Raw genomic sequence first — 27,620 nt, 5'->3', positions numbered from 1 at the left:
TTGACATGTAAGTATATGGTGGGTTCCTCAATCCAACAATCTCATATTCCTTTTTAGCACCTTATTTCACTGATGACAGAGAATATTCTGCATGCAATATATACATTAGAAGCTTTCTCTCTGCCAAACGTAGAGATTGTGGGTCCATTTTAGAAAAGGTATTAGAGCATCTTTATGGCCTGTATTTTTTTGGAAATGCTTTAAGATTCGTGCATAGATAAATAGTAACACTATAAAAGATATTTCCATCTACAAATGGAGGTACGTGATGCTATGCAATTTTACACACTCATAAGTACTGTTCATCCTAATGTTCATTTATTCAACTAGATCATTGACTTGAGCGTCGAAGGGCCTACACCGGGGACCCCTTCCCTGGCCCGATCACTAACGCTCCTTTTGATACGCAGGACTACTCGGAGTCACTTTTTATTGAATCTGAGTCTTTAAGTAGTCAACGTCAGAGCTACCTTTCCAGCCAGCCATCTTCTCTACTTTCGAACCGGATCAATTATAGTATAATTTCATTAAAGTATGTGCATATTGTTATCTACCTATGCCTTTACATGAGGTGAAAATGTATTGATGTATCGAGCTTTCGAACAACTTAATGACTCTATGGAAAGAGTGGATGAGCCTAACTCAAAGTTGCTTAGGAAGTATATATGATAGCTTGACGAGTAGATGGCCTAAATCTAGTCGGTATTATTGGTGCGGTTAACACTAACGGTCTAACTCAGGTTTTGATAAATGACAAAGTAGGTTAAGTTAGTTTCATTATGATCTAATACTTTTACTAAGTGTGCAGGAGAAGCCCAGCTAGGTCGACGGACCGACTGGATAGCTGACACGAAGCCCAGACTGGTCGACGGGTTGACTGGATTTCTGGCACGAAGCCCAGCTAGGTCGACGGGCCGACTGGATAGCTGGCACGAAGCCTAGACTGGTTGACGGGCTAACTGGATGTCTGGCACGAAGTCCAGATAGGTCGACGGGCTGACTTGATAGCTGACACGAAGTCCAGATAGGTTGACGGGCTGACCTGATGTATGGCAGGTCTAGACAGGTCGACGGACTGCTGAATGTCTGACAGGTAAGTTAAGGTAAGTCACTGGAGGGGAGTGACTTGGTGAGGATACGTTCTCCGTTCGAGAGAATAGTAGGCGTCGATCCAACTTGGAACCATTTCGGGAATCTAAGTTGAGATCGTGACTAGATTCTGATCTCGGTGAGACAGAATCTAATTACTACTCTTTTACTATAATTGTGCTAACTTCTATTTTGCATGGTAGTTTGACTTTTATTTTGTCTCAAACTAATATTTTCTTGCAGGAAAAGGACTTTCTGGAGAAAGGTGGTCTGGGCGCTCGGAAGGCATAGACTTATCGCATCGCAACGTGGAGCGTGCTGGTTGGCTGGACCTATGTCACGGTCCGGGCGCCTAGAAGGGATCCGGGTGCCCGGAGCATCCTATATAAGGAGGTCTCACCCTGGAGCAAAAAACATCAAATACTGCACTGTGCTCCTGCGACGCTGCGAAACTTCTCCGACAACCTGCTGCTAAAAGTTTTATTTCTTTTATTGTTGTCGGTATTTCTTCATTAAAGTTCTTGTATTTACATTTGTACCCTTTTTGCGATCTGTTAGCGAATTGTCCAACAAAAGCATTCAACGGGTGTGAACCTTGGAGTAGGAGTCGACGAAGGCTCTGAACCAAGTAAAACTGGTTCTTGTTAGCACTGTTCTTTTTCTTTTCCGCTGTGCACTCGAATATGAATTTTTCGATCGCTATTCACCCCCCTTTAGCGTTTTCTCGATCTAACAAGTGGTATCAGAGCATGTACCGCTCTGATTTGGTGCAACCACCAATCAGACAAAGGGGGTGAAGTTTTTTTCTTTCTTTCGATTTTCAATTTTACGATATAATCCAAACTGGTATCATTACCTTTTTAAAATTTCTTTTTACCTTCCAAGTAAGCTGAACTGGTGCAACACCAATTCAGATTTTATTTTTTTTTATTTAATCCCACACTACTAATCCAACACTAAGTCTTGGGATTCGTTTTCCTTTTCTCTCCTTGTGTGCAGAATCAATGTCTCAAATCGAAGGTTTTAGCATAGTTCGTCCACCTCTGTTCAACGGTGACGACTTCCCCTACTGGAAGAAACACATTGAGGTATATCTGAAGACCAACTTCGACCAGTGATTTAGCGTCACCAGAGGATACAAGGCGCCGATCAACAACTCTGGAAATCCACTGGACCCGGAATAGTGGAATCTAGACATGAAGAAGAAAGCCCAGACGGATTTCAAAGCACTCAACACTCTGCAATGTGGGTTGATGAAGGAAGAGATGAACTGGGTAGGCCCAAACCAAAATACAAAGGAACTATGGGACAAGCTCGTCGAACTACACGAAGGAACGAGCGATGCTAAGGTAACTAAACGTAATCTTTTTCTAAATAGATTATTTAATATAAAAATGCAGGAAGGAGAAACAGCAAGTCAGTTCCACGCGAGGATCAAAGACATCCTCAATGGACTTCACGCGATAGGCCACCAAATGGAGAATCGTGATTTGATCAGGTACGCTCTAAACGCGTTTCCTCGAAATGCATTGTGGGCATCCATCGTGGATGCCTACAAGATTTCGAAGAATCTTTCTAAGTTAAAATTAGACAAGTTGTTTTGTGAACTTGAGCTATACGAGCAAACTAACACCAAGACCGAGACAGGTATCACTTTGTTTACAGGTTCCTCCAAGGAAAAGACAAAGGCCAAGTCTGAACCCGAAGATGAGTCTAACCCAGATTCAGAAAACGAAGAGTACCTGGTGAACTTGGTAAGGAAGATGTTCACCAGGAGAAAGAAGAACTTCAGCAGAAAAGACCTGCAGAAGATCAACTCCACAACTGAACCAAGAAACGTGACCTGCTTTGGGTGCAACAAGAAGGGTCACTACAAGAGTGTGTGCCCAAAGCTGAAGAACGACAAGTCAAAGACAACCAAGAAGAAGGCACTCAAAGCGACGTGGGACGACTCGTCTTCAGAAGAATCGAAGGCCGAAGATCAGAAGCACCAAAGCCACCTCGCGCTAATGGCCTGCGAATCATAATCGAAGGACGAATTGGAAGACGGGTCTGAACCTGAATCGAGCCACGAGTCTGTACTCATTTCTGAAGGTCCCGAAGAGGTATACCTTAGTTTAAATAAGAATTTTTTTTTAAAATTATTGCATGTTTAGATAGAAAATTAACTACAATTGAAAATGAAAATAAAATGCTCCTTGAGGCAAACCAAAACCTCAAGGAACAAATCACAAATTCTAATCCAACTCAAGCTTTAACACTTAAGGAGGAAAATTCAACACTAAATGCTGAAATTAATAAATTACAAGGGATTTTAGAGAAATTTACAACTAGATCTAAAAATTTAGATCTTATATTAAATAATCAAAAAGCTGCTTACAATAAATCTGGACTTGGATACAAGTTGAATTCAAATAAGTCATGTATATCTCTAATAACTCAACACAAACAATAAATTAAAGCTTGGGTTCCGAAAGCATGCTTAATCACGCAAGTAGGAATTAACCAATATTATATACCCAAAGATAAAATATATTATGTAAAATCAAATAAACCAAATCAAAAGCCAAAGTATAAACCTAGACCAACTAAACCAAAAATAAACTATTTTAGAACCTAACAAAAATCAAACTATCATCAAGTTAAATATAATTATAAAAGTAATCGACATAAACCCAAAATTAAAACCTAAATCAAATTAATAATTCAAGGGAGGCTCCAAAATAATTGACACCTTCAAAAATAATCTACCCGTCAGGGTAACCAAAAACTAACCTACCCGATAGGGTAATTAGGACTAGTTTAAAAAGGGAGAACAGTTTAACTTGACCTACGGTACTGGTGAAGTTTTGGATGATAGTACGTTAGGAAAACTCTGTCTATGCATGTCTAGGAAGATATGACTTCGACCTGGTGCATTTGACTTAGTGGAACTAACCGAAGCTTCCCCTTACGGATCCTAACTAGTTAGACCAAGGTTTTATACTAAGTTTAGTGGATAGGACTATTTGGAAAACCTCGAAAGCATGGTTACTCTAATAATGTCCATGTGACTCACCATAACCCAGAAGTTTATCCAGAGAATGCATAATTGTTGAGACCAAAGTTAAACCTGAATCTAACACAAAGTTAAACCCAATCCTAAAACTGAACTAGATTCATCTCACAAAAATTATAGGTTTCCCTGATTGAAAACATAGATCGGGTGAGATGATTAAGTGTTGGTGCAGCGGGGTCGGCAAGAGGGGGGTGAATTGCCTGCAAAATAAAAGTATACCCTCCTCGATTCTTTCAACTCAAACAGTGCAATAGTAATAAAGTAAACTAACAGAAATAAAGAAAAAGACTTAGCAATTTACTTGATTACAACCAAGAAGGTTGTTAATCCAAGGCAGTAGAAAAATCTCTAAACGATCTCCTTCTCTGAAGGCGGAGAAGCCTTTTACACACTAGAAGCTCAGAACTATTGCTAGAAATGAATATAGAGTTGATTGCTTGATCGATATTCATTTTCTAGCTCCAGGGGCCTTTATTTAGCTCTTGGAAAGTCTATCTCGAGGGTCCAAGGCGCCTCCAACAAGGGTTCAAGGCGCCTCCAATAGTTTGATCGGATAAAACTTTATCTGAATCCAAACGATAACTTTGGTTGGGTCTGAGGTGCCTCAAACAGCCTTGGAGGTGCCTCAGACTAGTCTGAGGTGCCTCCAAGCTGTCTGAGGCGCCTCAGACAGTGCAGGTTGCGGAGGCGCCTTTAGCACTTCATTGAAGGTGCCTCCAGATAGCTTTCCAGCTCCTTTTAACTTCCTTTTGGCTTCGGATGCTCCGATAGCTTGGGTGATTGCGGCCAACCGGAATAGGGCTCACTTGAACCCAATTCCCGGCCTTTTCCTCGAGCAGGCTTTCGTCCCGGCTTCTCATCCCTCGAATGTCGCGCACGTTCTTCTCGTCCACCGATGTACTCTTCCGCAGCTCTCTCGTCCTTCGGACGCACCGAGCCCGTCGGCTCCCTTCCCGTGTCGTCCTTCTCGCTAGATGCGTCTTCTGCTCGACTTCTTGCGCTCCTAAGTTCCTGCACACTTAGACACAGGGATGAGATAATTAGCAGGACCTAACCTAACTTGGTTGATCACATCAAAACACTCACGGGGTCCAACAATCTCCTCCTTTTTGATGTGTATCAATCCAAGTTCAAGTTAGGGTAAAAATAAACAAATAATAATTTTTTTAAAAAAATTACTAAACTAACAGTTTAAGCAAAAATTACAATAATATAATTCACAACATAAATTAGATAAAAATTAAAAAATTTTAATTTTCTTAACTCCCCTAAACTTGTACCTAACTCTCCCCCTTTGATCACAACAAAAAGAATGGGGTAAAAATAATTTAAGGGTTAAATAAAAATTTCTAAGTAAAAATTCTTTTTCAAAGAGATTTGTCTAAGTTAAAATTTTATGTAAGACATATTTCCAAGAAAATGTTTTAAACAACTTTTCAAAGCATTATATAATTCTAATTTTAATACTTTACCAGAAAGTTAATTAAACATTTTATTTCGATATTTTGGTTTCCAAGTCGTGGCAAGGCACTAGGCCTTCTTGGTTATTGGAGCAACAACCACTTCCTTAGACAAAACCTCATAAAGAAATTGTAATGTTTAATTTTCTCGTTGAAAGCGTTACCATTTTTAATCTAGCACAGATTTTGGAATCCAGTAAAGGTTTCTACCTACTGGATTAATAAAAAATTTAGGAGGTATATAACTGTTGGGAACTTTTCTACGATGTCCCTGATTTTTTCTAATATACTAATTCAATTTCCCGTAAATTCTAAGTTTTGATTTTGGGAATTCATTTAAACATGTATTATTATTTTTCAATTTTTCAAATTCGATTTTCAATTTTTCATTTTCTAATTTTAAATTGTCAAATAATTCTAATGAGCATGAATTTTCTAGTTCCTTTTTCAATTCAGCGTTTTCTTTTTCTAATTTTGCTAAATCTTTCGTAAGCACTTTGATAAATTGAAAAGATTGAGTAGGGATGAGATCACGTACCTTACTTACCTCACTTGGTGATGCTCCCCCTTCATCGTAGCTTTCCTCTTCTGATTCTCCTCCTTGATCTATGCTCATCTCTGAGTCTGAGTCATCTTCAAAGAGATGGTTGGCCATCAATGCCACTCCTGAGAAGCCTTCGATTTCTGACTCGGAGGTTGAAGAATCATCCCATGTAGCCTTCAAACTCTTGCGTTTAGAGGGCGTCGGTCTTCGAGACTTTTCCTTGTCCTTTTTCTTTAATTTGGGGCAGTCATCCTTGATGTGCCCTTCCTCGTTACAGTTGTAGCATCGGACCGTCCTTTTGCGTTGATTCTTCTTTGATTGCGATCGAAATTTATTAGTTTTAAGAAATTTATTGAAGCGTCTTACTAGTAGCGCTGCTTCGATTTTGTCGATCGACGCTTTGGAGTCGGGGTCGTCCTTTTCAGCTTGTAGGGCAATGTTGAGGTTCGACTTCTCTACTTGTTTAGGCTCTGCAAGTCGAAACTTGTGAAGTTCGAAAGTAGAAAATAAACTTTCTAAACTACTTACCTCAAAGTCCTTAGAGATGTAGTATGCATCTACTAAGGATGTCCACTAGGGAAGGCATTGAGCGCATACCGGATAGAGTCTCGGTTCGTTACCGATTCGCCGAGATTTGTCAGTTGCATTATCAGCTTCTTGATTCTCACTTGAAGTTGCGCTACCTTCTCACCATTGTTCATCCGGAGGTTCGCTAGCTGAGTCCGGAGGATGTCCCGCCTTGCCAATTTTGTTTCTGAGGTACTTTCGTGAAGCTCCAGAAATTTTTCCCAAAGGTCTTTGGCGGAGTCGTAGTTTCCGATCCGACTTATCTCCTAGGGCGACAGAACGCTGAGCAGGTGGAATTCCGCCTTTCCGTTGGCCACAAAATCTGCTTGCTCCTTCTTCGTCCAGTTGTATTCTTCCTTGTATTTAGGTGTTGCGAAACCATATTTCATAATAAGAAGAATATCAAACTCTATTTTGAAAAATATCTCCATTTTACGTTTCCACGTAGCAAAGTCTCCATCGAACTTTGGGGGATGAATGTTCGCATCGGCCATCGTCTTGATCTTTATGCTTCAGTCGGTGGTTAGTCCTTCTGAGGCTGTCGGGCTCTGATACCACTTGTTGGTGCAGCGGGGTCGGCAAGAGGGGGGTGAATTGGCTGCAAAATAAAAGTATACCCTCCTCGATTCTTTCAACTCAAACAGTGCAATAGTAATAAAGTAAACTAACATAAATAAAGAGAAAGACTCAGCAATTTACTTGGTTACAACCAAGAAGGCTGTTAATCCAAGGCAGTAGAAAAAACTCTAAAAGATCTTCTTCTCTGAAGGCGAAGAAGTCTTTTACACACTAAAAGCTCAGAATTATTGCTAGAAATGAATACAGAGTTGATTGCTTGATCGATATTCATTTCCTAGCTCTATGGGCCTTTATATAGCTCCTGGAAAGTCTATCTCGAGGGTCCAAGGTGCCTCCAACAGGGGTTCAAGGCGCCTCCAATAGTTTGATCGGATAAAACTTTATCTGAATCCAAACGACAACTTTGGCTGGGTCTGAGGCGCCTCAAACAGCCTTGGAGGCCCCTCGGACTGGTCTGAGGCGCCTCCAATCTGTCTGAGGCGCCTCAGACAATGCAGGCTACAGAGGCGCCTTCAACACTTCATTGAAGGCGCCTCTAGCTAGCTTTCCAGCTCCCTTTGACTTCCTTTTGGCTTCCGATACTCCGATAGCTTGGGTGATTGCGGCCAACCGGAATAGGGCTCACCCGAACTCAATTCCCGGCCTTTTCCTCGAGCAGGCTTCCGTCCCGGCTTCTCGTCCCTCGAACGTCGTGCACGTTCTTCTCGTCCAACGGTGTACTCTTCCGTAGCTCTTTCGTCCTTCAGACGCATCGAGCCCATCGACTCCCTTCCCGCGTCGTCCTTCTCGCTAGCTGCGTCTTCTACTCGACTTCCTGCGCTCCTAAGTTCCTGCACACTTAGACACATGGATGAGATAACTAGCAGGACCTAACCTAACTTGGTTGATCACATCGAAACACTCACGGGGTCCAACACTAAGGACTTCAAATCAAATCAAATCAAATCAAATCGAATCAAATCAAATCAAATCAAATCAAATCAAATCAAATCGAATCGAATCTAATCAAATCAAATCAAATCAAATCAAATCGAATCGAATCGAATCGAATCAAACAAAATTAAATCTAATTAAATTAATTTTAAAATTAAATTAAATTAAACCAAATCAAATTCAATTCAATAGAAAATTCAATTTCAAATATTTTTTTAAAAAATAATTTAACTTAAAAATTATTTTAAAAATTTATTTAACTTAAAAAATATTTTAAAAATAAATTTAACTTAAAAATTATTTTAAAAATTAATTTAACTTAAAAAAATATTTTAAAAATTAATTTAACTTAAAAAAATTATTTTAAAAATTAATTTAACTTAAAAATTATTTTAAAAATTAAATTAACTTAAAAAATTATTTTTAAATTTAATTTGACTTAAAAAAATTATTTTAAAAATTAATTTAACTTAAAAATTAATTTAACTTAAAAAAATATATTTTTTAAAAAAATTTAACTTAAAAATTAATTTAACTTAAAATTATTTAAAAATTTTAATTTAACTATAAAATTATTTTAAAAATTAATTTAACTTAATTTTTTTTTTTAAAAAATAATTTAACTTTAAAATTATTGTAAAAATGAATTTAACTTAAAAAAATATTTTAAAAATTAATTTAACTTAAAAATTAATTTAACTTAAAAATTAATTTAACTTAAAAATTAATTTAACTTAAAAATTATTTTAAAAATTAATTTAACTTAAAAAAATTATTTAAAAAAATAATTTAACTTACAAATTATTTAAAAATTAATTTAACTTTAAAAAATTATTTAAAAATTAATTTAACTTAAAAATTATTTTAAAAATTAATTTAACTTAAAAATTATTTTAAAAATTAATTTAACTTAAAAAATTTATTTAAAAATTTATTTAACTTAAAAATATATTTTTAAAAATTAATTTAACCTAAAAATTATTTTTAAAATTAATTTAATTTAAAAAAAATATTTTAAAAATTAATTTAACTTAAAAATTATTTTTAAAATTAATTTAACTTAAAAATTAATTTAATTTGAGATTTTTTTAAAAAAATTAATTTAACTTTAAAAATTATTTTTAAAATTAATTTAACTTAAAAATTATTTTAAAAATTAATTTAATTTGAAAAATTATTTTAAAAATTAATTTAATTTGAAAAATTATTTTAAAAATTAATTTAACTTTTAAAATTTATTTTAAAAATTAATTTAACTCAAAAAAAATTATTTTAACTAAATCATTTTAAAACATTAATAATAAAAACAAAAATAAAAACAAAACCAGGGTCGTCCGCCCCTGGTATTACCTTCCGGACGCCCGAAAGGCAGTCCGGGCGCCCCACCCCGGGAGTGCCCTATATAAGGGGCGGCAGGGGCACCCCCAATCTTTGCACCTCCCATTTCCACTCTTGCAAAGGCTCTCACCAAGCTTTAACGCAAGAGAGATTAAATCTTAAAATTTTAGTTCCTTCTTCAGTTATTACGCCGTTGTGAATCAATCGAGGTCATCATTTCTAGCATTTTCTTTCACGATGCGTCAGGAATTTTTATTTCCTCTACTAAATTTACTTAAACAAGTATTTTCTATAATTTATTGCTTAGTCCAATTTTTCTTTGGTAAAGTAGGAAACGTTCTAATACTGGTGTTGGGCCCTCTACTGCTAGTACCGATCATAGGTTCCCTACTGAAGAACTTAGGATTAGGTTTAACTCTACCATTTATTTTCCTATATGGACTAGGTGTATAGATAGATAATTTTTTATGCGCTCTTGCATCCCAGCTGTAGAGATCATTGATTACTACAGCTTGCAGAACCTTGTTTACTGTACTAGTTCAGTTAACATAGGTTTATGTTTTGAGTTGTACAATAACCTAGTTAGAGTAGATGACCTTCTATACACTACTAGGGTAGCTGGTATTGATATCACGCTATCCCCAGCTGTCATCTAGACCTTTTTAGGTTTACGACCATCTACATGCACTTTTCAGTGCTACCCTCCTAGGGATCTACCATTTAGTGATCATTACTCGCATATCACTCTTGATACGATTTATTCATACTTTTTTGAGGGAGAGTGCCCACTATTACCATGTTTAGATCAGTTTCTCTTTGAGTCCAGGACTATGTCTTCTATAGGGTTTTAGTCTCTTGTATTTTGCCATTGACCACTCGTAGCTTCGCGATGATGCGTCCATTTCATTCTTTTCTCCTTTATGCCGTTTTCCATAGATTAGATATAGATATTAGCCTGCATATCTTTCATGCCATTATCTACTCAGCCGAAGTCACCACTAGCGGGCGGGTTCACATGTCGTACTGTCACATTTTGACGGCATATATTGCCTCCTTACATATTGACGTCACCAGAGGTGATGTCCGAGTTTTGACTGAGTTTGACGTTAAAAGATTTAGGAATTTCTCTTTAGGTGGTATCCATATCGATGATGAGGGTGTCCTGTCCTGGTGGAGGGGGGAACAACACCAGCCTGACCCAGATATAGAGCCATATGCCCAGGAGGAGGCAGAGCAGGATGAGTTTATGATCGCACTATTCAGCGAGGCCGCTTCTGCCCCAGCACAAGCACCACGTCCAGCTCCTCGCACTCTAGGCGACTGAGTTGTCGGGCTAGAGCTATCTATGACGAGTCTCTACCAAGAGGTCTCTGATTTTCACCGAGGTATGCGTCAGGAGGTCTCTGACTTACGATGGGATATGCGACAGGAGGTCTCCGACTTGCGGCGAGATGTGCGACAAGAGATCTCTGACCTTCGACGTGACCTATCTGTTGGTGCAATTTCCAGTAGGTCAAGGTTGACCTAGTTGACCAAGCGTAAACCTTGGTCATGGTTTTCGATGTTTGACAATACAGAAAGACATGTAGACATGGACAATGCATGTGCAGTTGTTCATGCGGAGAGATACTGATCAGGGTCTGATCAGGTTGGATGAAGAAGAGTCAAGTAGGTCGAGGTTGACCGGATACTTGACTGGGAAGTCCTAACTGGGATGTTAGGCAGTTCGGAAAGTCCTGGTGAGTGAAGCCAGGCAGTCGGGAAATCCTGGTGAGTGAAGTCAGGTGAAAAATCTAGTGAGTGAAGCTAGGTGAAAGTGAAAGTCCTGGTGAGTGAAGCCAGGCAGTTGGAGAAAGTCCTGGTGAGTGAAGCCAGACAGTTGGAGAAAGTCCTGGTGAGTGAAGCTAGGCAGATGGGAAGTCCTGGTGAGTGAAGCCAGGCAAGGGAAAGTCCTGGTGAGTGAAGCCAGGCAGTTGGAAAGTCCTGGTGAGTGAAGCCAGGCAGTTGGAAAGTCCTGGTGAGTGAAACCAGGCAAGGGAAATCCAGATGGGTCAAGGTTGACCAGACATCTGGTGAAAAGTCCAAGTATGGAGACTTGGCACGGAAAAGTCCAAGCAGGGAGCTTGGCACGAGAAAAGTCCAAGTATGGAGACTTGGCACGGAAAAGTTCAAGCAGGGAGCTTGGCACGGGAAAAGCCCAAGTATGGAGACTTGGCACGGGAAAAGTCCAAGTATGGAGACTTGGCACGGAGAAGTCCAAGCAGGGAGCTTGGCACGGGAGAAGTCCAAGTATGGAAGCTTGGCATGGGAAGTCAAAGAGGGCTCGGTAGCTCGGTAGCTCGGTAGCTCGTTCTCTGGATCGGATGAAGTCGGAGAGGGCTCGGCAGCTCGTTCTCTGGACTAGGTCAGAGAGGGCTCAGTAGCTCGGTAGCTCATTCTCTGGACCGGACGAAGTCGGAGAGGGCTCGACAGCTCGTTCTCCGGACTAGGTCAGAGAGGGCTCGGTAGCTCGGTAGCTCATTCTCTGGATCGGACGAAGTCGGAGAGGGCTCGGCAGCTCGTTCTCCGGACTAGGTCAGAGAGGGCTCGGTAGCTCGGTAGCTCGGCTGATCGGTCTGGTGACCGATCAGTAACCAAACAGAATGCTTCTGTGGATTATCTGATCGGTCTGAAGACCGATCAGGAAGCAAACAGAAGAGAAGAAGGAGAAAGGCTGATCGGTCCAGGGACCGATCAGACTCCTCCTGGACCGATCAGGACATAGCCTGATCGGTCCAGGCTTAGCCTGATCGGTCCCCAAGACCAATCAGGGACAATGTGGACCAATCAGGTTGGAGCCTGATCGGTCCAGGACTAGCCGTTGTGAGTGACAACGGCTAGATCTCAGTCTTCTGTGTCTTCTTCTGCCTTCACAGGTTTGAGCTATATAAAGAGTCGAGCGACTCTATAGGATATTATTCTTGCTTCTGCAAGTTCTTGCTTCTTCCTCTTGAGCTTTGCTGAGCTCTCGATTTGCTGAAGCTTCGCATGAGCTTCGTGCTGGTTTTCTAGCTGCTGGAGCCGTGAAGCTGCTGCTTCATCAACGGACTCCGACGAGAAGGCAAGCAAGTGTGTCTACAATTTCTATTGTTCTTGTTTATTTCCTCTATTGTTGTACTCCTCTGTTTTGCTGTTGCAAAGAATTTGTGGTGAGGTTTCTCCACCCAGAAGGAGTTCATATTAGCCGGTTATCCGGGGTTTCATCCACCGACGGATTGATAGGCTTCGTCCACCTTACGGACACGCCGAGGAGTAGGAGTATCATCTCCGAACCTCGTTACATCGCTGCGTCTAAGGTTTGATCTTCTTGTCTTTGTTTCTTTGTTTTATTTTCCGCTGCGTTAACGTCAACTTGTAGAAAGAAACAAAGATTTGGGGTCGGCTATTCACACCCCCCCTCTCTAGCCGCGATCATCGATCCTAACACTATCCAGCTCTCGAGAGGATGACCGGACACGTCACTCTGAGTTGATGGCGTTGTTATGCTCCTTGGGCTCCAGACCACCTCCTTCGTCATCTCAGTAGACTAGGCGTTATTGTATTTTCGCCATGACTATATTATATCAACTGTAGTACATTTTGAGTTATTGACTTTAACTTTATATATTGCCTTGTCATGAATAGACTAGGATTCTTAAATTACCAAATTATTTTCAAAAAGTGTCTTTAAAATTCTAGGATAAAACTTTTTATATATTTCTCAAAATTGCCCATTTTTAAAATTTTTGAAAATCAGCTTTAACCTTAGAATAGATTAATCCTTTAGAAAGCATGCTCCTATAGATTTAAGGTTTGAGCATCTCACCAACATATTAGGCTAACTTGTTTGTGTATTTCTGAACTTAGAAAGGGGTGAGATGTATAGGCAGATTGCCTGGACTTAAAGATGCTTATATAAGTGCATCATCATAAGTCTGGGCGTTAAAAACTAAACAAATATTAATCTGGTTAAGTATTTCTGCTTAGTCAAACACTAACTGAATACAATCAACTTAACCTGACTAACCAAGTGAAAGCTGCTATTTTCTGATAATCAGTAAGTAACTTATGATTAGACAGTTAAAGTTTTGTTAATGTCAGGTTCAGGGGGAGGATTAATTATTTTCTCTTCTTTGAATTTTTTTTTTGCAAAATTACTTTTGAAAAGTATTTTTCATTTCCTTAAAAAATTGTTTTGAAAATTACTTTAATTTTGCAAATTTAATTTTTGAAAAATGGCTTTCAAAACTTTTTAAATAACTTTAAAAAAATGACTTTCAAAAACTTATTTTTAAAATTGGACTTATGTTTGAAAATTGGTTTAAACTTTCCAAGCTTATGTTTGAAAATTTGTTTAATTTTACAAAACTTGTTTTTGAAAGATATTTGACAATTACCTCAATTTTGTAACCCTATTTAATTTTACAAAGTTAGTAGGTTTTTGTCATAATATTTTTGATAAAAAGTTAGCTATTTAAAAAACTTAGCAATTTTGAAAAAGATAAAGGATGTTGAAAACTATTTCTGATCTTTTTAACATCTTTTTCAATATTTTCCTTTAATTTATTTTTCTAAGATAACTCCCCCAGGTCAACCTGAAATTTTATCAGAATTCTCTGTTGTTAAATTTTATTTTCAAAGTTAACTTATTTTCTATTGTCAACCTGAAAATTATCTATGCTTGCCATTTTTTTTTTTTGATGAATGCCAAAGGGGGAGGGTTAGGTGGTTTAAGTTAGTTAACAACAAATACCAAACATAAAACAAGGCTAACTTAAAAATCATGTGTCTTATACTTGCTTATGTTTTGCATATTTTTTCACTAACTTAACCCAGGTTGTCATTGCATCAATAAAGAGGAGATTGTTGGTGCGATTAGCACTAACGGTCTAACTCAGATTTTGATAAATGACAAAGTAGGTTAAATTAGTTTCATTGTGATTTAACACTTTTACTAAGTGTGCAAGAGAAGTCCAGCTAGGTCGACGGGCCGACCGGATAGCTAATACGAAGCTCAGACTGGTCGACAAGCTAACCGAATGTCTGGCACGAAGCCCAGCTAGGTCGACGGGGCGACCGGATAGCTGACACAAAGCTCAGACTGGTCGACGGGCTGACCGGATGTTTGCCACGAAGTTCAGCTAGGTCGATGGGTTGACCTAATAGCTGGCACAAAGTCCAGACAGGTCGATAGGCTGACCTGATGTCTAGCAGGTCCAGACAGGTTGACGGGCTGACCAAATGTCTGGCAGGTAAGTTAAGGTAAGTCATTGGAGAGGAGTGACTTGGTGAGGACGTGTTCCCCGTTCGAGGGAACAGTAGGCATCGATCTAATTTGGAACCATTTCGGGAATCTAAGTTGAGATCGTGACTAGATTCCGGTCTCGGTGAGACGGAATCTAATTACTACTCTTTTACTACAATTGTGTTAACTTCTGTTTTGCAGGGTAGTTTAACTTTTATTTTGCCTTGGACTAACATTTTCTTGCAAGAAAAGGACTTTCTGGAGAAAGGTGGTCCGGGCGCTTGGAAGGGATCCGGACGCCTGAAAGGCAAAGACTTATCGCATCGCAACGTGGAGCGCGCGGGTTGGCCGGACCTACATCATGGTTCGAGCGCCCAAAAGGAATTCGAGCGCCCGGAGCGTCCTATATAAGGAGGTCTCACGAGCAAAAAAACACCAACGTCTTACAATGACTGCTCTACTGCACTGTGCTCCTGCAACGCTGCGAAGCTTCTCCGACAACCTGCTGCTAAAAGTTTTCTTTCTTTTATTGTTGTCGGTATTTCTTCATTAAAGTTCTTGTACTTACATTTGTACCCTTTTTGTGAACTGCTAGTGAATTGCCCAACGAAAGCACTCAACGAGTATAGGTCTTGGAGTAGGAGTCGACGAAGGTTCTGAACCAAGTAAAACCGGTTCTTGTTAGCACTGTTATTTTTCTTTTCCGTTGTGCACTTGACTACGAATTTTTCGATCGCTATTCACACCCCCCTTCTAACGCTTTCATGATCCAACAGGTAAAACGAGAGGTCTTTGAATTTTGAAATGATGAAATTGTATGAGAATGACATTTGGCATTTAATTCCAATGTCAAATTCATTTTACCTAATTATATGATGCCATCGGCAAGTGGTGAGCCGTGGACCACCGGTGAACTGGCGTGGATGTTGACTGTGAGTAAGACTTTGGCTAAAGATCTCCAAAAATCGCCTACAAATACCAGCAAAGAGAGAAGGGAAACCGTTAGTAAGCGGGCCAGGGAGGGGTCCCTTGAGAGCATGTCTGATCGGCGTTAGCTGATCAGAAGAGAACGAGCAAAGCTCCGTGAGTATCCGGTAGAGTCGAGGACTGTGGCCCCTTGAGAGCATGTCCGATCAGTGTTAGTTAATCGAGAGAGAACGGGGAGCATAGTCCCGTGAGTATCCGGCAAAGGTAGGGAGTATATCCCCGTGAGAGTTTGTCCAATTAGCGTTAGTCAATCTGGAGAGAACGGGGAGTATAATCTTGTGAGTGTCTGACATAGCGAGAGAGTAGAGCCCCTTGAGAGTCTATCTGATCAGCATTAGTTGATCAGGAGAAAACGGGGAGCAGAGCCCCTTGAGTGTCCAGCGGAGCCAACGGGTGGGGCCCCTTGAGAGCATATTCGATCGACATTGGCCGATCAGGAGATTATGAGGAGCAGAGTTCCGTGAGTGCCCGAGAAAGCTAGGGAGTGGGGCCCCTTGAAAAACTACCTATTCTGCATTAGTCGATCGGGAGAGAATGAGGAGTAGATCCTCATGAGTGTCCGGCAGAGCCTAGGAGTGGGGTCCCATGAAAGCATGTTCGATCGACGTTAACTGATCGGGAGAGAATGGGAAATAGAGCCCCGTGAATATCCGGCAAAGCCGGAGAGTGGAGCCCTTGAGAGTCGTCCGATCCACACTAGCTGATCGGGAGAGAACGGGATGTGGAGCTCCGTGCATAGGCGAGTGGGGTCCTAGGTCTAGTTTCGATTGGCTCTGGCCGATCGATCGGGAGGAAGATTCCACTGGATGGGTTGCTCGGGCTTTTACCCTTCTAGGACTCTGACTGTCATCTATTCTGGACCGTTGATCCCATAGATCCCCTTTCAAGGCTCCTCCCTACTCACCGTATTATTTATATACTAATTATTATTCATTAGTTTAATGGATGAGGCTTTGGAAAGAGTCGGTATTCCATTGATTATGATGTTCACCTTAGCTTTCACAGTAGTTAGCTTGGGCCACTACCGCCATATCATTTCAACGCATGTTCTTCCTTTCGATGGAGATCCAACACCAAACACAATGATGATTGGTTCGCTCACCGATTGCTGATCAGTCACAGCTGGAGAAAAAACAGTTTGAGAGGTGGACATTGCCCACCAATTTAAGTTTAGTTCAATTAAGATATGTTTTTTTACTGTCTATCCTCAAGTGCACATTTTCCTCTTGTTTCTTTGTAGTTAAGAAAGAGATGTAATAGGACCATAGTCTACTTTCCCTTTCCGTTTCTTAAATTTGACTTCAGAATTCTTGATGCTCTTTTACTTTTCTGAAAACAAAAAACAAAAAAAACAAAAAAACTACCACAAAATTGCATCAGAATTGCTTGTTCATCAAAGACTTCTTTTTTGGATCATTTGCAGGTCGACCGTGCAGCTTTGTCTACTTCTAGTGATCTGTGTCATCTTGATGCTTTGCAAAATGTTCTTTGTATCAAATTTATGATGATGAAGCAACAGCCGCTAAAGCTTTATCAGGCGCAGTCCAATCCATGCACCAATTTCTAAGGATCCTCACGTTCCCCACTGATAGCCAGGAATCTGCTAAACTCAAATCCCAAAACATTCTGGACTGCAGCATCATCTAAAAGTCTGTGCAAAATCTGCAAAAGCTTAGATCCAGGGCCAACTCAAATCCCACCCAAAACTAAAGCAGGCCATGGGACAGTAATAGGTTACCAAGAACAAGGAATGTAGTTTGTGTGTGTGTGTGTTTTGTTTATCCAATTGCTTTAGTATCCAATTTTCCACCACACAAATTGGAATGATTCAAGTTTATTAATGCTGGTTTTGGTGCCATGCACATGGCTATGGCAGTGCTATTTTACTGGTGACCCTCTATTTAATTCTTCAACCAAAATCTATCTAGGAAATCGACATTATTTTGGTTCCTATCTGGAAGATTGCAACATTTGCAATAATCTCTTAGTTTATTTATCTGAGAGTTGCTGTGCAACATCAGAACCAAAACTTAGCTTGGAAGATCATCATTCATCATGGAGGACAACATCTTGAACAAGGAAAATGGTGTTTCTTCACAACCTCTCCATGCTCAACACCAAACTTAATTCTAATATAATAATTGCAGGTCCTGCAAACTGTTACAATACATGGCAAACGAACTTCAATTATCAGCCATCATAGTTCAACTGTCGTTAGGGACTGGTTAAGCTTCATCATCTCGAGGAATAACTAAAGAAAATTGAAAGTTAGCATGCCACAAAGGCTATCACACCCTCACCAACATTTTGAAAAGGACTGTAAAGCCTTGGTGAAGGGATGTGGGGGAATAAAGGTAAAGGCGACGAGGAGGAAAACCAAGGCATAGGGAGCTGCAATTTGAATCCATTCCCTGCCAATGAAACAAATAGACTGTCCCTTTTGTTCCTAGCTCTCCTCTTATATTAGCAACTTTGATCCATGCAATAACATCTTCCATCATTCTTGTGATCATAGAGTTGAAATGGCTCCGAGGAGCAGGAGGCACCAAGTGAGCTCGGTGCAGCCACTGGGACCTCTGATGGAAGGCCTTGATCCTGAAGCACATGGAGAGAGATCCAAGGAGAGATACTGGGAAATGTTCAGGGCATGGCTTAGGGTGCAAGTGGATAAAGGCATGTCAGGTAGCCATTTTTCGATCCCGTCTAAGAAGACGGATCTGAGGCTGGTTATGGGCGTTTTAGGATGTCCATTAACACCGATCCCTCTGCTCCCTGCAGATCAACCAAGTCGCCACTTCTCCATAAAGGATACTCCAATTGTAATCCCTCATCCGTCTCGGAATGAAGAATAATCTTTGAAGGTGCAACTTTTTTTTTGCTTAAGTTTGTTTTTGGATAATGCAGGAGACTTCCTCAGCTCGGTATATTGTTCAGCAGTACTTGGCGGCGACTGGATGTTTGAAACAGAGCAAGCGAATGAAGAGCATGTACGTGGCTGGTCGTGTGAAGGTGGCCTGCCATGAAACGGACTGCGGATCGGGGAGGATCGGTGCGAGAGCAAGGGGGGAGCAGGGGTGCTTTGTCCTGTGGCAGAAGTCGCCGGGAATGTGGTCGGTGGAGCTCGCGGTGGGCGACCACAAGGCGGTCGCCGGCAGCAACGGAGAGGTGGTGTGGAGGAACTTGGCTTGGCTGGGGACGAACGCGGCCAGAGGCCCCCGAAGGCCACTGCGACGCATTGTTCAGGTATCAAAAAGGCTTAAATCTATAAATCCACTCGAATTTCTGCCTTTTTAGTAACAAATTCTTCGGCAATTCCATAAATTCGGCAGGGTTTGGACCCGAACGCCGCGGCGAGCATGTTCAGCAGCGCGCAATGCCTGGGAGAGAAGCGCGTGGGGGAGGAGAACTGCTTCGTGCTCAAGGTCTCAGCCGACCGAGCGGCCGTCGCGGAGAGAAGCGAGGGGCCATGCGAAGTCATCAGGCACGTCCTCTACGGCTACTTCAGCCAGAGGAGCGGCCTGCTCATCTACATCGAGGACTCGCAGCTGAGCAGAGTGCAGGCGCCGGGCAGTGACGCCACCTACTGGGAGACCACCATCGGCAGCCTGATGGAGGAGTACAAGCAAGTGGACGGGGTGGCGGTGGCTCACCGGGGCAGGTCGATCGCGTCGGTGATCAGATTTGGGGATGGACCGTCGGACAAGGCAAGAATAAGGATGGAGGAAGAGTGGAGGATCGAGGACGTGGTGTTCGATGTTCCGGGGTTGTCGGACGAGTACTTCATCCCTCCCAAGGAGATCATGGCCATGGCCGGCGGCTCGGGGAGCAAATGATGGAGATTGGATCTTGTAAATTAAATTGTATGTGAAAAATATTTTCATTGGATTATGCGCCGGAATGCATATATTTTAGCATTGTAATTTTAATTTTGGGAAATTATTTAAACATAGTACCATCATAGTGTTTGATTGCATCATACAAATATTAATTCCAAATTTAAAGTTTCAATTATAAGCTAAATTCGAATAACCTTTTTAACGATTTAATTCATTTTAGATTGATTTAACTTAACTCAATTAGTTCATCCAACGCACAAAATGGACTAGTGTGGATAGTTTGGAATGCATTTCCATCAATTGGAGTATTAAAAACTAACAGTGGAATTTTAATAAAAATAATATTTTGTTACACTATATTTTGCTCCAAAATGTGCATAAAAAACAAGTTTTAATAAAATAGTTAAATTTTGTATTGAGTTCAGCAAATGAGATTCCACGTGGTTTCCACGTGAATGAAGTATGAAGACGTTTGAAGTTCCATGGAAAGAATATCGAATCCCAACGGTCGAATTGTTCCATATTCCAACAAGCAACGGTCACTCCTCCCTCTACTTTGTTCCCCTCGTCTCCTTCGCCTTCTCCACCACAACCGCCGCCGCCACCACCACCGCTTCCGAGTGACATGGTGAAGGAGCGCGTGATCACGGTGGAGTACTTAGAGCCGTCCATGTCGCGCGAGCTCGTTGGCAAGTTCCCCGACAACTCTGCCTTCGACTTCGAATACTCCCAGAGCGGAATTTGGTCGCCACTGCTCCCCCGCGGCCACCACGCCCCTGTGCCACTCCTTTGCCTCCATGCCCGCAAGAAGTTCCTGTCTGGGTCCCCAGTGACCCTTCGGAAAGTGAAGGCAAAGCTCTCCAAGAAGAAGAAGAAGAAGCAGAGTGCTATTGGGAAGAACCTGGAGTTCACTCCGATCCCTTCTCCTAAACTTGTAAGGCTACTTTGGATTTTAGTTTATGAGAAGATCGATTTCACTGAGATAAGAGATCAATTAAAAATCATATCGCATCTTGCAGGGTTGGAAGAGAGTGTTGAGAGCAGCCGCCAAACGCTTCAAGATTCGCGGGAAATCACCATTGCCGATGGTGCTGCCAACCTTATGAATCTTCTTATTAATTGTGTTTCTGATTTTCACTATAAATCAATACTTGTTCCCTTTAAGTAATTAGATGAAAACTGATTGCAATAGATGAATGCTGATCACAGTTGGTGTCAAAAAGATTGAAACTTTATATGAAAAACTGAAGCATTCTCAAATCAATCGTTCAATTGACACTCTCAATTTTTGTGAGAGAAAAGCATTTTTTGTTAGAAGCAGAAAAGAGATTGATTAAATGAGAAGCCAAAGGTATTTTTGTGATACTGATAGCCATTTTTTGGAGGCTTTTCCAATCACCGTCAAGTGGTGGGTCGGCTCATTCTCACTTTGTCAAGCCATCCATTTCATGTATATCATAGATAAAACAAAACATTGTTAAATCTCACAGCAGGCTTTATTTACTCCAGTTATGAACTCAAACAACAAAATAATCCAGTTCTCATTACAACAGATTGAAAAAAAACCTAAGTAGTCTTTGTTAGAAATGTGAATGGAAAAGACATAATGGTGAGATTTTATTGTGAATAAGACTTTAATTTCGTATTAAAAATTTTAAAATATTATGGTTGCTTGATTTATGTATCACAAGTATGGATGTTGTGAACGTCTCTCTCACATATGGACTTGTAGTGGTGTAAATCCATGACTCAAATCAAGTTAATATGTATGTGAGCATAACTTTGTATGCGTCGAATATTGGACCGATCAGGATAAAATTTTCTCAAATGACTCAATTAATGATTTGTCAAAGGAATCTTCTTTTTGCTATGTGAATCCATGCTCCCCATTGATGGTTGATAGCTACGTTTTGATAAGAGGAGGTCATGATTTTAAATAAAATTAAAAAGTAATAGCAAAGAGATTATCTTCCACCTTCATTCCTCAGTTTTCGTTATTGCTGCTCATTTTGTTCGGCAATATAACCATGGTAGTGTTTGGTTACTCTCTCAGCTGTGCTAAATTGCATTTGTGGTCTTATCCATGTATCCTGAGAAATATGTCCAATGTGACCCTGTAGCACCGCCGGAGGGGGACTAATCTGTTTTAAGAAAATTGTGTTGAATACTCTCAAACTTGGAAATCCACTCAAACTTGGAATTATTACTCTAGTACTCTGCATTGTTTTCCCGACTGGATACGATGACCCATTCTAAGTTGAGCGACTCTCAACAGCTCGACTGACTCATCCACTAACAGTTCAATAACTTTACAACTTGACAACTTGGCGGACTCTGCAACTCAATAGCTCTGCCGACTCAGCTAACTTAGACATCCTAAATAGTTCATCATTCTTTATTTGTCATATAAGATTATAAGCTTCGTCATCCTGACAGATAAATCTGATATTAATTTCATATAAGTTCAATTTAACAAATTCCCCAAGTACCTTTGACAAAGATTGCCCAACATTCTTTTACTTTCATAAGCAAATAGTGAGAATGAAAACAAATCAATGGCACTGTTTCAGCATCAGCACAAAGATGAATTGCAAACACAGAAAAAGCCTTTGCTCTACCGTGTTTGCAGACATATTTCGAGTTAAAACTTCTGCTGAAGAGTTTCAGAATACTGAAAGTTTCATTTTGTTGTGTATTTTTTTTTCTCCATTAAAGTTAGTTACTGCTACTGCAAGATCTAACAAGAAGCAGATTTTTTAGAGGAAAAACTAAGAAAGTGTTAATCTCATTCAATCTTACCAACAAATCCAACACAAAAGAAGTCATTTTCCGAAAGAAAAAAAAAACATTCGCTTTGACCATGAAATTCCAAATAAAAATTCCAGCAAACAAGCATACCCTAAATTCTTCATTTATTCCCCTTCTCTTTGGTCCTTTCTCCCTCGTCTGTTCTCTCCCCTTTCTCTTCATTCTCCCCTTCCTCTATATAAACATTTGTATTAACATAGAGTAAAAACTCAACTCGTCTGCAATTTTGTAATTATAACGATTTGTTTGTCTATTTAGGCAATTAAATAATACACCCAAAATTCAACGCAGGGCTGAGTTTTAAATATCCAGGAGCTTGTAAAGAAACGCCGACCTACCGAATGCCACCTTTAAAAATTCAAAAGAGTGCCGACGTTATTTTCGAGGTTATCAGGGTGAATAGGTAAATATCCGCAAGCGAGCTTATCTATTTATAGAAATGCCTGCTGCTTCGGAATTTACAAGGGCACTGATGTTATTTATGTTATTACGAGAGTAAGTGTGCAAAAGTTCTTCATTTTTATTGAAACCCTCCCTCTTTTCCCTTAAAATTGCAAAATTTGGGCCGAATCCAACGGAGACGAGGGCGAAAGGGTAAGGAGATGGAGGGCAAGTGCTGCTCCACCAGCGAGGCCGCCAGGGAGCCTCCGTCGCCGCCGTCTTTACCTCCTCCATCAAGAGCGGCAAGGGGAGTCGGCATGGGGCGGCAGTACAGGGGCGTGAGGATGCGGAAGTGGGGTAAGTGGGTGGCGGAGATCCGGGAGCCCAACAAGCGGTCGCGCATCTGGCTCGGTTCCTACTCCACCGCCCTCGCCGCCGCACGAGCCTACGATACTGCCGTATTCCTCCTCCGCGGCAGCTCCGCCCGCCTCAACTTCCCGGAACACGTTCTCGCCCTCGACGACTCCCGCCCCGACGGCGCCCCGCCCACCTCCGCCTTCATCCGGAGGAAAGCCATCGAGGTGGGTGCCAGGGTGGACGCCGCCGCTCTGCGACCTGTCCCGCTTCCACCCCACCCCCCGCCGCCGCCGCCACTTCCGCCGCCGCAAAGTCCGCCCCTGCGGCGGGTCAAGAACCCCGACCTCAACCTCGCTCCAAGTCCCGGTAGCTCCGACGTGGATTGACATCTGCTGTTAACCTCTTCTCAAGTGTTTATCTTTAGTTCTAAAAAAACCTTCCTTTTCAATTCTTATAAACCTTCAATCTCTGCGAGTTAACAAGCTTGATCAAAAGTACGATTTTTACAACACCTGAAAAATCAAAGAAACATATAGATGGTTTTTCCTTTGATTCTGTGGTTTTGTTCTGGTTTGTGTTCTGGTTTTTTGAACTGGTAGCATTGAATTCATGTTCTTGGCGAAGGGATGAGCAGCGGCAGATAACTCAGATTTCAAACAGCAACGACAAGCTCTGCAGAGGAACAATTTGTCCTCTGCTAATGCAGTAACAGTAAAAAAGAGAGTAAAACAAAGATTTGCCAACAAATTGCAGTTAAATTCCCTGCACCTGTTTCTGTCCTTATCTTCTCCTCGACAGCATGTTTGCTTCTTTGCTTTCAAGTCAACATGATTTGGAGAGGGTATGCAAGGTGGTACACCGTAATTTGCACTCCATCTAATCTGATCACATTTGCCCAAAGTGATAGTGATCAGTACAGTATAGGAAGAACATAATTAATTATGATCTACCCAGGACACGGACGAGGTTGTGTTTGGTGGACACTCCAATAAATGTGTAGCAGTGCCTTGTGATCAGGAATGAGAATAGATCGGATTATTCAGTCTCCCTTTCTATTTATTATTTTTATAATCATTGTCATCCATTTTTTTAATTTTCATCCTCATTCTTGTATCCTTCCTCTAACTACCATCATTCATATTACAATTAACATCATATAAAAAAATAATTTAATAAAAATAGATTAAACATTTATAACTGTTCCTAATTTAATCATATTCAACACTAAATACTAACAAAAAAATAACTAGTGAGTTTTGAGATATATAAGATTGTTAGACGATATGTCATCTCTATGTACGACTGAGGGGGATGGTCAACGTGATAATAGGGGTGAGCCCCTCCATGTGCCCCCTCCCCCGGTCATGTAATGTGCCGTGCACGGGAGAGCGGGATAACTGTAAGTACCTCGTAATAGTTTTAATGTGATCAACTAAATCAAGTTATGCTCTATTATGTTTTGATATCCTTGTGTTTAAATGTGCAAGAACTTACGAGCACAGAAAATCGAGTGAAAAGACGCAGTTAGCGAGAAGGACGGCACGAGAGAGACTCGACAAACTCGGCGCATCCGAGGGATGAGGTGCTGCAGAAGAGTGCGCTGGTGGACGAGAAGGAAACACGCGAGAGTTCTAAGGGACGAGAAGCTGAAGTGGAAGACTGCTCGAGAAGGTCGGAAAATGAGTTCTGGTGAACTCTATTCCGGATGGTCGAAATCACCCAAGCGAGTGGAATTGGAGCGGAAGACCTAGACAAAAAGTCAACCAGAGGTTGACTATGCTCCGGGGCGCTCGGACCGCCCGGATCCAGGGCGCCCTAGGCTCACCCCCTGGTCGAGCTAATTTAGCCCGGTCGAGTGCCTGGACCAGAAAACTTATCAAAACACGCGTTGTCACGATCCAATGAGATGTGGATAAAATTCTATCCATGACCAACCACCTGGAACCCTTCTAGGAGCCCCGATCAGGGCTATAAATACACCTTTGATCCCAGGAGCTAAACAACATTGAAAAATATAGAGAACAACACTTGTAAACAATTCCATTTGAGTTTAGCTTTGTAATTGTGAGCTTTGACTGCTGTAAGAAGCTTCTCCGCCTGAATGAGACTTTAGTGGACTTTTCAACATCTTAGATTAGCAATCCCTTAATTGCAAACCAAGTAAACTCTCTGTGTCTCTTTCTCTTTTTAATTAGTTTCTTAATTCATTTTATGCAAATGCTTATTTTAATCAAGCCGTAAAGTTCGAAAAAGTTTGTTTGTTTTATTTTGTGCAGGGCAATTCACCCTTTTTACTGACCACAAGTGACCAACAATAGGTATCAGAGCCAGGACACTTTAAGAAGACTAACCGCTAATCAAAGCACAAGAGATGGTCGGACCGAGCATTTACCCACCGAAGTTCGAGGGAGAATTCGTGAACTGGAAGAAAAAGATTGAGGTGTTTTTTAAGACAGATTTTGATTTATTACTAATTATGAAATTTGATTTTGTAGCACCATAGGGCAAAGAAGAATACCAATGAACGAAAAAGGAGCAAGCCGACTTCGTGGCAAACGCAAAGCAGAGTTTCATCTGCTTAGCATTTTACCACCTTAAGAAGTTAACCGGATCAGAGCTTACCAGTCAGCTAAGGATCTTTGGGAGAAATTCCTAGAACTACACGAAGGGACCTCAAAGGCAAAACTAGCGAGACGGGATCTGCTCCGGAACTAGAAGAGCAACTTCCGATTAGAAGAAGGTGAAACCGTTGCACACCTTCACTCAAGGATCAAGGAACTCATCACCGGACTCACGAATCTCGGAGAAAAGGTTACCAATCGAGATTCACTAAGGTACGTGCTTAACGCCTTTTCCAGGACTTCTGAATGGGTATCCTTAGCAGATGCATATTACATCTCTAAGGCTCTAGAGGTAAGTACTTTAGAAGAGTTATTTTCTATATTTGAAGTTCATGAAACTAGATGTGCAGATTTGAAGAAGGAGCCCAAGCACAACATTACCTTAAAGGCAAAAATGGATGAACCAAAATCTGAAACATCCCTCGACGATGACGAAACGATATTCATGGTAAGAAAATTTAAAAAGTTGTTTAAAACTAATAAGTTTAAGTGCAGGATAAAAGAAGAAGAAGACATGTAAGATGTTACCAATGCGATAAAGAAGGGCATGTTAAAGACAACTGCCCCAAATTGAAGAACAAGGAGAAGAACAAGAAGTCGATCCAGTCAAAACATAAAAATTTAAAAGCGACGTGGGACGAAACGTCGTCAGAGTCGGAGATCGAAGCCTAAGCCAGACTTGCATTGATGGCAAGTCACCAAGAAGACGACGAAACAAGCTCTTTTGCAATGAGCATCGAGACCATCAATGAAGGGAAACAACATCAGAAGAAAGCAGCTCTATAGGGGGAGCATCAGAAATTGACAAGGTAAGTAGTATGGTCTTTACCTCCTGATCAGTTATATAAATTTTAAAAAATGTTGTCAAAAAATACCTGTAAATTAGAAATTGAAAATAGAAAATATAAAAAGGAAAATGATGAATTAAAACTAACCTTAGCAACATCCCGTCGATTAGAAGATTTCGACAAGATAAAAATTGAAAATGAAAAGTTGAAAATAGAAATGGAAAATTTTAAAAATTTTACATGCTCACATGTTCAACTAGCTCAAAATTATTCAAGACTTAATTGGTATTATAGATATCATAAGAACTAAATCAGAAAACTATCACCAAAACATAGAAATTTCTTATTAATCCGATATGAAAGAATCTATTTTGGATTCTAAAATCATGGTTGAATTGAATTTTTATGCATGTCTTACATTTGAATTGATTTAATATTTTTATTACTTAGAATTGGCTAAATAATTTTTTCATATAATTTTTGTTTGAAATAAATTTAATCCTAATTTTTCTGAGAAAGATGAATTCAATACTCATCTATAGAAAAAATTTCAAATTTTTTGACGATTGTATTATTTTTCTATGAATTTTTAACAAAATTTAAAATTTTTAATTTAAAATTATTTGTAAGGTTATCCTTACTAACTTTATTTTCCTATGAAAATATATCATTTTCTCTATCTAAAAAAATTTTTCTAAAATTTTTTTGACCATTGGTGAATTTTCTATGAATTATTTATTTAAATACAAATTTTTAATATTAAAAATTGTAATTCTTGAAAATTTATTTATTTATTTGTAAAAATGCATGCTTATTACATTTTCAGAAAATTTATCATGATTTTTTGAACATGGAAAGTATTTTTAAATAATTTTTTTCAAAAATTTATTTTTTTAGAAAATAATTTTTTTAGAAAATAATTTTTTTAATGCTTATATGAAATCCATAACATTGTAAAAAAATTTTCACATCTATGGATATTTCTACTTCCCTGTTGTCAAAATTGTCAAA

At 40.1% G+C, this 27,620-nt stretch overlaps 3 protein-coding genes across 4 annotated transcripts; all 3 read left to right on the top strand.

Moving 5' to 3' along the window:
- Positions 1–18,158: 18,158 nt before the first annotated feature.
- On the top strand, positions 18,159–19,759 carry LOC121971040. 2 transcript variants are annotated; one of them, XM_042522122.1, is made up of 4 exons: positions 18,159–18,500; positions 18,597–18,637; positions 18,723–19,061; positions 19,148–19,759. In XM_042522122.1, the coding sequence occupies exons 1-4, from the start codon at positions 18,341–18,343 to the stop codon at positions 19,649–19,651; spliced, it is 1,044 nt and encodes a 347-aa protein (XP_042378056.1). In that variant the 5' UTR covers positions 18,159–18,340; the 3' UTR covers positions 19,652–19,759. The 2 variants fall into 2 exon arrangements, with proteins under 2 accessions (XP_042378056.1, XP_042378049.1); XM_042522115.1 differs by having other exon boundaries at positions 18,159–18,637.
- Positions 19,760–20,204: 445 nt separating this feature from the next.
- LOC121971059 lies at positions 20,205–21,017 on the top strand. The gene is made up of 2 exons (XM_042522146.1): positions 20,205–20,588; positions 20,674–21,017. Exons 1-2 carry the CDS (start codon positions 20,280–20,282, stop codon positions 20,758–20,760), a joined length of 396 nt encoding a protein of 131 aa, XP_042378080.1. The 5' UTR covers positions 20,205–20,279; the 3' UTR covers positions 20,761–21,017.
- A 1,984-nt stretch (positions 21,018–23,001) lies between these two features.
- Positions 23,002–23,752, top strand: LOC121971052 (ethylene-responsive transcription factor RAP2-1-like). The gene has a single exon (XM_042522133.1). It carries the CDS (start codon positions 23,065–23,067, stop codon positions 23,584–23,586), a length of 522 nt encoding a protein of 173 aa, XP_042378067.1. The 5' UTR covers positions 23,002–23,064; the 3' UTR covers positions 23,587–23,752.
- Positions 23,753–27,620: the final 3,868 nt, after the last annotated feature.

Source organism: Zingiber officinale, chromosome 1B (assembly GCF_018446385.1).
Source record: "Zingiber officinale cultivar Zhangliang chromosome 1B, Zo_v1.1, whole genome shotgun sequence".
NCBI lineage: Eukaryota > Viridiplantae > Streptophyta > Magnoliopsida > Zingiberales > Zingiberaceae > Zingiber > Zingiber officinale.
This window is presented reverse-complemented; position numbering and strand designations above follow the sequence as displayed.